Source organism: Habropoda laboriosa, unplaced genomic scaffold (assembly GCF_001263275.1).
Source record: "Habropoda laboriosa isolate 0110345459 unplaced genomic scaffold, ASM126327v1 scaffold486, whole genome shotgun sequence".
NCBI classification, from domain to species: domain Eukaryota; kingdom Metazoa; phylum Arthropoda; class Insecta; order Hymenoptera; family Apidae; genus Habropoda; species Habropoda laboriosa.
This window is the reverse complement of record NW_017100724.1, coordinates 822,922-833,324: the sequence shown is the minus strand read 5'-3', so window position 1 is coordinate 833,324 and position 10,403 is coordinate 822,922. Positions and strand designations below refer to the sequence as shown.

The following is a 10,403-nucleotide window of genomic DNA, read 5'->3' as shown; positions in this document are numbered from 1 at the left end:
TACAATAAAAAGTATTTTTTTTTGTATACATACATCTTTTACTCAAATGATTTTGAGTGTACCATGATTGATTAATAAATCAAATGGTTCATTTCCAACAACTATTTGCTGTACTTTTGTCGTGCACTTTATGATAATACAAAAAATTCTTTCAAATACGATCAACACAAAGAAGAGAATTGCAAAGTCTTCTTATAAAAATTATCAGTTTAGTAAATAAAACAAGTTAAATACTATACAAAATAAGTTACACTAACTTATTAGAGTTATAGAAGTATTAGTGGCTGTAGAAATTAAATTTAAATACATTGACTTCATTGCCAGTTTTATTTCATGATAACCTTAACTTTGCGATATAATAAACTAATTTAGAAATAACGATGGACTTATATCCAATTAGTGTTTCATTAACTTTTGTAATTAGAAATCCACATTTTGTTTAGATTGATTTATGTCAGTACAGCCAAAAAATATACTCATTCTCATAAACGTTAACGTTAACTAATCAATATGTAGGTACAAATATAAAATTTTACATGTATTTCGCAAAACGCAGCGTTTCTTTAAAATATTAGTTATCTATCAATGGTTTTAACGATACACTCTCTTTCTGTGTCTCGATCGTGTAGAGAACAAGTGAAATAAATAAACGGATTTACCTTGTATTTGCACGACAGTCTTTTTTTCCTTCTTGTGCACGGTAAATTGGTTGTATTTACAGCCCTGCTTTGTGTATTATTTCGTTACCTTCCACATTACGTATTTTTTTTCTCTTTATATTTATCGTCGAAGAAAATTAACTTCAGCCGAAAACTCGATTGCCTTCTGTCTGGTATTTCTAACTTGCGTCATGGAACTGGATTAGCGACAAAAACATTTTGAATTACACGAGAAAACTCGTTTTCTTTTCCTTTTTTTACACGTACGCTATAACGTGTACGCTAAAATGAAACTTCATATGTACGAACTTCGTTCGTCAGTCAGCTCAGTGCGTTTTGCAGAATAATTATAATCGTACATTAATCTGGCCTACGACTTCCTTAAGAAGCTGATGGTGTACAAACTTTGAAATGCGGCGGCTCGTCAGTAAAAGTATCTTTATTTCAAGAAACAGAAAGATCTCAATTTTTGCAACACCACTACTAGGCAACGATAACCACCATCAACGAAATTTTCTTTACACGATACCAATTTGACTATGAGATTATAGAATTCAATCAGCAAGAACACCTTGCCTTGCACGACCTCTAGCTTGTTGATGATTAAATCGGAAGTACCGCCCAGGCTGATTCGGGGCGGTATGCTGCTGCTAATGCTGTTGCTGCTGCTGTTGTTGTTGTTGTTGTTGTTGTTGCTGCTGCTGTTGCTGTTGCTGCTGCTGCTGTTGATGATGAAGCATAGCCATTGCACCGGTTTCTGCAGCAGTTGGAAGAACAACCGTGGACTGTTCACTAACGGCTATTTGATGAATCTGTGCTTGAGATCCTTGGCCTACTTGTATCTGAATCTGTTGCAATTCGGATACCGATGATTGTTGCTGCAATTGGTCAGCCTGTTGTTGTAACTGGTCTGCTTGTTGCTGCAATTGGTCTGCCTGTTGCTGCAATTGTTCTGCTTGTTGCTGTTGTTGATCCGTTTGTTGTTGCGAATTTTGAGAAGTGTCCGCAATGATCGAGGGATCTTCCTTGATGCGTTTTGCCAAATGGGACCTAGCATGCTTCCTTAAATGGTCTTTGCGGTAAAATGCTTTACCACATTCGGTGCAAACCTCGGTTTTCTGTCCAGAATGTATAACGAAATGAAGATTTAAGTGCTCTTTTCGCTTGAAGCCTTTCATGCAAACTGAACAGATGAAAGGTCTGTCTGGATTGTGGCCCAATTTGTGTCGTTCTAAATGTTCTTTACGTTTCAAACCTGCACCACAAATGTCACAAATAAACCTCCTCTCTATTTTATGCCCAATAAGATGTTGTTCCAAGAGTTCTTTTTCAGGATAAGCCATGTTACATTGTGGGCAACAGAACAATGTTGTACCATCGAGAGCAGTAACTATGCTCACTTGCCCTGGCTTTGGCTTTTTTGGCTTTGGAGGCTTTTTCTTGTACTTTTTCTTTCTCTTAGGCTTCGCACCGGGTTCTTGTTCCTCGACAACATCAGGAATAATAGCGGTTTCACCACCTGCTACGGTAATCTGCACTGCTTGTTCGCCCGACGCAGTGCTTCCAGAAGCATCTAAACCATCAGCTCCTAGTGGACTCGATTCGATAGTGGCTTCCCTCTTTATTGTCTCTGCCGAAAATTTTAAAAAATGCTGTAAACTAAGGGGCAAGGTACTGGCGGGTAACCTAGAGAGATAATCAGCGACAGTTGATCCAGGAGTTGCAAGACTTTGCCAGCTAGCAGGCATAGATGTAATGTATTCCTCTCCACTTTGATTCCCTTGATTCTTAATGTTACCTCTCTTGATGAGAGCTACCGGCGTTGTACCTTCTTTCACATCTTCTTTCGACTCTTCCATACCTTCACGTAAAATTAAATCTTGCGGAATTTGTGCAACCACAGTTAAGCCTTCAGGTGCACCTGGAAGCTGAACCGTTTGCTGAATGGTTTGTTGAGATGTGGTAGTGACTGCTGTCGATGTACTTTGGGTCGTTTGGTCGGACCTAAAATAAAGAAAACATTTGAATAACATTGCACCGCGACAACTATTACAAACAAAATGAAATGTCGGTCCTTACGTTTGCGTCGTTGCCACGGTGTTCTGTGGTTGTACTTGAATTTGTACTCCATCTGCACCTTGTTGACTGTACGCAACGGTGAGAACTGTCGCTGCACCCTGGGGAAATTGTCCCAAAGAAATTGGGGCCAAATGATATTTTGGTTGATCACCGCTGTTCCCGCTCTGTGATACGCTAGGGTTGACCACCTGGATTTGGACGGTTTGCTGCTGCTGTGTGCCATCTTTTCCAGGTACAGTGATGGGCAGCGTGATGATTTGCTGCTGCTGATTGTTACCCCCTTGAGCCACGGCGAATCCGTTCGGATCGACCGGCCTCAGATAATGAACTCCACCTTCGCCACCGGATAAAACGCCAACCACCTGACCCCCGGTAGGCAGGTTCTGCGCGAATTTAGCGGTCGCAAACTGATGAACCGTGCCCGTCGGTAGCGAGCCTGTCGTAAAGCCGGGAAAAGGCGTGAAATTCATTTTCCACGATAATTAAATCTGAAATCCAAAAAAAAAAACAAAAAAAAATACAATTAATAAACATGTATTCAAGTAAACGCCAAATTTGATTTATTATCAACATTAACATCATTCAATAACTCAAGAAACGTTTAAAACGAAATACAATATCTTTCAGCTACGTAAATGTTCACATTTTACAAATAAACCAGAAATAATAGTAGAAAATAACAAACTAAACGTTGTATCACCTATATACTAGTTAATTAACAAGCTCGATACACAAACGTAAAGTTACATTAAATTGCTACAAAGCAGTTAATATGTTACAAAGCTGATAATATGTATATTTTTAAGTTGTACCTTCTCGAAATGAAACGTGTTTATAATTGTTACGAAAAGAAACAAAGAGAGTATCAAACAGTTGAGAACAGATACGTATGTACATATTCATATTACACAGTTCCACTCACTTTGATGCATGAGTATTGCTGTCGAAGTGCATCGACATTCGTTACTTCAAACTGTTTTCAAAAGAGATTCCGTGTTTTCATAGAATTCACAGATACTCTCTAATCCTTTAACGTTTCTTCAGTAGACATTCGTCCCGAAGTAAAGTTAATACATCACGTTTGAACACGGTCATGTTTGCTAAATACGAAAAACAAATTGCAAGTTAATATAAACCGATTAATCTGAACATTATACGTCATTTTATGCAAACATAGAATTCAGTTAGTTTTCTTTTAATTAATTTTACGCGTTATTCAAAATCAATAAATTGAAGCTCATTGTATTCCATTTTCTATGTACGTTTCCTGTATTGAATATACGCTACAGGTGGTTGGAGAACTTGTATACGACTGCTGTTAAAAAGTTCTGCGGTATATGCGTTCCTACAGTTTACCGAGGATCACCGAAAAGAGCCCCCCCCCACGTGGTGGTGCACGCTCCTCTATTCTTCTGACACCGCGATGATACACGTGTACCATAATAAATGCATGAAGATCAAGATTGAGCCGAATGGCGTGTATATTGAACAAGTAAACATCCTTGTATTCACTCTAAAGATACAACGTCAGTAGTTAAACCTGCGCTCACCCCCACCACCCTCGTTCTCACAATGTTTGAAACGGTGCATTTGATAGCAACAGCTAGGCAGCAGCCAAAGCATGTATTCGCGAAAGTGACGAAGTTAAAAGTCGAACGTCCCGCCACCTCTGCCATAGAAGTCTTAACTTCAAACCTCTTGACCATGTGTTGGTATGTGGAGGTGGGGTGAGGGATCCCCCACTTCACCCCCTCCCCCCACCCCAAAAGGGATCCGGGAGCAGGGAGGATAGTCGTCGAAGTGGCCCAGGATTGCACCCCACTCCACCATGATGGAGCCCCCACGGGGGTAGGGGGTAGGAGACTCGACAAGGGTAGGGGGGAACCCATAGGTGGGAAAACGGGAACCCACCGCGAAATAGAGCCCGAGACTGACTCTCTTTCTCTCGCACTAAAACACGGAATATCGCGAGAATAGGACGGGAAGGAACGATAGCTCGGTGTGTAGGTGCGTAAGCGTGTGCCGCAAGCTCGAACGGGTAGGGGTATGTCAAGAAAGAAGGGAGACGAACCTCGACATACCGGGAACTCCCAGGGGAGGGGAACGCGAAATATCGGGAGAGAACATACGAAGCAGACATCGCGGCAGACGAAGTGGGACACACCGATGACTCTCGCCCTTGATCCACCCGTGGGTAGGGAAGGAGCAGAAAACGGGCGAGGGAGAGAGAGAAAGAGAGAAGAGGTTAGGTTACCCGTGCACCTCTCCTCCTTTCGACACACCGAGAAGGGTGTCGTGTCGAACGGACGATTACTTGGTGCCAGCAAGTCGTTGCGGGTGGTTGCACGGCTTTAGTAGAAAAACTACCGTAACGTGAACACGCATCAAACGAACGCACCGCGGATGCGTTTTTCGGCTTTCGCGGAATGGCGTATGCGACTGACCGGTCAGCCTCGCCGACGTACCGTTGTTGGACGCTTTTGCAAGACGCGCATGTCGTAATGGCGCCGATTCTCTTAAGGTTCAACATGTCTCTCTCACACTATACGACCATCTCTCTCGTGTACACGCATCGAAGAGAGCATGCCTGAGCGTTCGCCGTTTCTAGAGGAATTCTAGTGTCTCGCGTAACTGCACACATACGCAGCTCGCTCTGATATTACGACGGGGGCAGCGTACGTAGAATGGAACGGCTCTGGGGCATTGTGCAATCAGATACGCTTTTTACACGCGGTAGAGGATAAAAAAACGTTTCTCAGAGGCGTAACTGAATAGGACAAATCGAAATCCTATATAGATGATATCGTGAAGAGATCACCTAATAGTGAACAGATAAATTTGGGACAACACTGCGATTGTGTAAACATCAAAGGCGAGCGCGTCAGACGGACGACGGTTAGGTAAACGGGTGGACAAGGTTACACGTCAGCACGTTCGGTGATAGATCGGCCATGATGGAATTGAGTACACGGTGACGCGAGAAAATAGCACAGGTCCCGCAAAGCCAATGCTTTGTTCTCTCGGTGGTTATTCCCTCTCTCCCTTTCGCCCTGCGTCTCTCCCTCCCTTCGGTGCTCTTTCGATCGCGCATCGGGAGACGTTACGTGGAGAGGAAGTAGGAAAAAGATCGGGCGAGTTGGCAGAGGCGAGAGCAGGGCAGAGGCGAAACGGAGGACAGAGTAGAGCCAACAGAGGCACAGGCAGGGCTGTTGTTTACACCCCCACCTCGACGGGTTAGAGGCAGCGAGATGCCACGGAGGGGCCTCCGAGACCTCGGCGGGCACCCACCACCACGCAATTTCCAACCCCACCAGCCTCTCAACCACTGTCCGCACCTCCAACCACCCCACCAAAGCCAGCCCGAGCCAAGCCGTGAGCCACGACGAGGGCCCCGCGACGATTTTAGTGTCTTGGGGTGGGTGCTCTGTGGCCACCGTTTCGCGGTTTCTCGTGAACGTTTCGCATTAGGAGTAAAGCGCGTAAAGATTCGCGGGGCGGCACCGTCTGTGGGTTCCTTCGGCTCGGCCGTTCGCTCGCTCTAGTTTACGTACGAACGATAGGTGCACGCGAGTTCCCTCTACGCACAAGACAATCTTCCACGAGGAAAATGCGTGTCCTACTTACCCACGAGCAGCTGTGGCTCCCTTGTGCACTCCTTTCGGCGTACTGCTACTACTGTCGCTGCGTCGGAAGCTTCGCGTAGTACAGAGACCGTCCGCCTGGCTGGCTCGCCTGCGTCGTTCTCAATCTTCACCGCGGCAGCAGCAACTTTCTCATTTCTACGTACACGTTTGCCGTGCCCACGGCTCTCCTCTGGCTAGCCACGGCTACTGCTTACGGTGCACACGTCATACGAGACGTACGTCCAAATGAACGTGTCTTTGCCGATCGATGAGTCGTGACTCGTGATAAATTCGCGCACTACTGGCAGTCTTCCTGCTGTAAAGGCGAGCCGCGACGCGCACTCATTTCCGGGTTTACGACAGTCGAGTTCGATCGAGTATGGCCCCGGTTGGTAGGTAAGCGTGGGTCTTGGGCCGGCCAACGGGGAATGAATTCGAGCTAACGGTACATAGCCACCCGACGGTGGTCACACGTTAACTCGAAGCGCCGCGCTGCCAGGCCACTCTCCTGAAAACCACGAGCTGTGAAAGTAGACACCCTCCTTCTTCCTACGGATCCCAACTTTATCTTGAATGACCTCGTCTCACCGCCCTCGTCGAACGCATTCTTGTTTTCCAGTCAGTAAATAAAAATACGTTTAACCGCGAAAACTTACGCCGCTATTAATATTCTATCGGAGAAATATCAACTATGGCGGCGGTTACGCGCGGAGTATATTGTGAGAGCGAGGGGAAAGCGGCGCGTGCGCGCTTGCCGATTAAACAGTCAACTCTTATGGTACCGTTCTATTTACAGGTATTACAAGAATCTTTACAATTTTACGAGAATCGCGAACTTTCGGAAAATATTTATAACAGAGTAAAAAACACCTGTCCGTCGCTCTATCTTATTCTCAGTACCTTCGTTTCTTCTACCACTACAGAGCGACACTAACTCCGTGCGCACCTAGCGGAGACTGAAGTGAGGTTAGGTCGAGAATCGATATTTCGAGGATACTTCGATGACCGCCATGTTTTTATATTATTGCGCGCTTTATATGAATGGCTTAATATACGTCAATAACATAAAGTCATTATCCCTTTCGATCCTTTAATTTTATTTTTCAGATATAGTATATACCTGTAATATGGTACAGTGATAATAAAAATAAGTGAAGTAAGCTCGATGTATTTTCTTCATTTTAGTCTTTTTTATTATAAATATTATTCCATACTTTCACAGTCTCAAAATACTTTGCAATCTAATAAATGTTTACAATAAAAATATAATTGATCAACGACAAATCACTTATTTAGAAGTAGCAATTTAATATAATATTTGTATATTATGCTATAATGTTTTAATGAAATATAAATTACCAATAATCATATTAAAATTATAAACTTATTAATTGTAATTACATAAATTTTAATTCTATGTCTTTCTAATTGAGCTGTCATTTGATATAAGATTTTAAATATCCACTTTTCTTTTTATATATATACAATTGCATTACAAGTTACAATTGAATTAATATTACAATAATAAATAATGGCATTCTTGTTTTTAAAAATTTCTTCAATATACTTTTTAGGATTTTAAATGATTTCATTAATAAACACATATTGAAAAGGAATGAAAAATGACATGCAGAAATGCTTAATGATTAGGAATTATAATTTGAAAATAAGGATATCAAAATGAATCAGATGTTCTCTGTATACGTTCCATATACAATGAGAAAAGCAACTTATTACTTTCATAATAAAAAGGATTTTCAGTTGCATCCAGATCAGGTTTGTATTCCGTTGTATAACTACTTTGGCTAGAACTGCATCCATCATACAGTGGTGACCCTTGAGAAAGCTCAGAATAATTTGGCGATGGCATAAAGCTCCTACTACAGCAGTCTGTATCCATGTTTTCAGTTATATTTTCCTGCATGCCTGATAAACCATTAATACGAAGATTATTAATTCTTTTACTTAATGGCATAAATTCACTAGATTCATCTTCTGCATCACGCCCTCTCTTTCTATATATTGTACACAAATGTGAATTAGTAGAATGAAGAACAACCACTTACATACGTTAAATATGAGGTGAAAGAGTTGTGTCATTACACACATACACCAACTAAAACTAACCTTTTAGTTTGAGTCATTCTTGAGTTAACCTGGGCTTTTAGTACAAGGTTTTAATGTAAATATATTCTTAATCACAGCATATTATAGTATTTGTAACTTTTCCTCGTCGAAACAATCAGTGTCGTATACCATTCAGCTTACATGTACGTCATATAGGTTGGTCAAGAAAACAAAGCTCGATTACACAAATCGGCAGTATACTTCAATGTTCCTGTGTAACCATAGTTCAATCTTCAGTTGTTAGAGAGCGTAAGTGACATGTTTCGAATCAAATATTCGAACTTGTAAAAATAATACGATTTTATGTTGCATTAATTTATAATAATAATTAGCACGAAATAAGTGAAACTTATTATACTACATATTAATATAATTAAATTTATAAAACAATGTACAGGGTATTTATTTTTACCCGAAATATTACGTAAACTATTCATGATGTATAATTAATTATTTAATGACAAAAACAAACTATTCCAATACATATTTAAAAAGATTAAATAATCTCAACATTATTATTTCTTTAGTCAAAATGCACCAATCATAAGAAGATAGATTATACGGTAAGGAAGGAACATAAAATAGGAGTCAAAAATATGCAACAGAGAAATCTCTTCTAATCATAGTGAATAGAATATTTCAGATTCAACGCACATACAGATGTGATTCACTTTTCGCATATAATATATATAATAATGTCTGGATATCTTACGCGTATTACCTGGAATTTCTATAAATGCTATTGCTAAATAGCATTTTATGACTCATGGTATAACCACAGACGAGACACAGAATAGACACAAAACCCAATGCATTTTTGTGTCACATAGTTTGGAGGGCTTGCAAGCCCTCTTTCATTTAATGAAAAGCTAATAATTATTTTAAATTTAGAGTTATAAAAATTTTATTTTTTATATTTGTCCTTCCATCAGTTTTTGTATTTTGGCTGCCGCACCAAATTCTGTAGAGCATCGCTGTTCAAACTTGAGCGCTTTTGCTACAGTAAATTAGAAAATATCTGATGCTACAAAAATAAAAAAAAAACGCTAGGAAAAAGAATATCGCTACAAAAGATTGTATTCATTCCAGAAGTCACAGTAGTAAAAAAAAAACTGCAAATGCGCAGCAGAACAACTGTCCAAAAATCATTGCTGTGAAACTACTCTAAAAAGTGAGGTTCTCCTGTTTCTCTTTTAGCGCCAGATAGCGAGATAACTGTCACACATGTCGAACGTACTTTTTTTAATTATAATTTCAAGCATCTATTTTTCATTATATATGTATAACAATGTTAGTAATGGATGATTGAGGTTTCCTCAGTCTAGATTAAAATAAATCTAGATATAACGTCATTTTGAGTATATATCGTTTAAATACAGTAAAACTTATAAACAATGTAGTAATAATATCATAACATATTATGCATAATTAAAAACAATTTGAATGATATTGTATTTAGACTTACTTTCAGCATGAAATTTTTAACAATCTGTCAGTATCATTTTTGTTAAAATGAAACCAAGCACTTATAAACGCAAATTTTAAGTAGTGAATAATTTGTCACTGTCTATGCTATATTACTAGAGATATATAGCCACCAATAGCCAGCCAGTTACAGGATGCGAGAGATTTTCTGTTAGAAGTCTCATAAAGCGGATCTTTTTCAGAATTGCTAGCATTATCGACTTTGGTGGCTAGACTGAATACAATTCTCAAAACCACCACGTTAAATCGTAGAGGGCGCAAGAAAACCAGTGATTTTTTTCTGTGTCGGTATTTCAGTACGTGTGACACGAAGTCCCATAAGGTGATAGCACAGGTATTACAGGTATATACTTCTGTACCTCATCTGTGATATAACCGTCGATCATTCAGTTACCTACCGGAATCAGTGCATATATCAAATGTGTATAAG

General features: G+C 40.3%; 2 protein-coding genes across 2 annotated transcripts in view; both read right to left on the bottom strand.

Annotated features, from left to right (window-relative positions):
- LOC108577037 overlaps nt 1-7,300 on the bottom strand; it is a 10,585-nt gene extending 3,285 nt beyond the window's left edge. Inside the window, 3 exon segments of the mRNA XM_017940124.1 lie at nt 1,236-2,663; nt 2,739-3,226; nt 6,363-7,300. Of these exon segments, the coding sequence (XP_017795613.1) occupies nt 1,236-2,663; nt 2,739-3,208 (1,898 nt within the window). The 5' untranslated portion in view covers nt 3,209-3,226; nt 6,363-7,300.
- A 736-nt stretch (nt 7,301-8,036) lies between these two features.
- On the bottom strand, nt 8,037-8,676 carry LOC108577091. The gene is made up of 2 exons (XM_017940189.1): nt 8,489-8,676; nt 8,037-8,376 (listed from the first exon to the last, which is right to left on the bottom strand). Exons 1-2 carry the CDS (start codon nt 8,503-8,505, stop codon nt 8,037-8,039), a joined length of 357 nt encoding a protein of 118 aa, XP_017795678.1. The 5' UTR covers nt 8,506-8,676.
- Nucleotides 8,677-10,403: the final 1,727 nt, after the last annotated feature.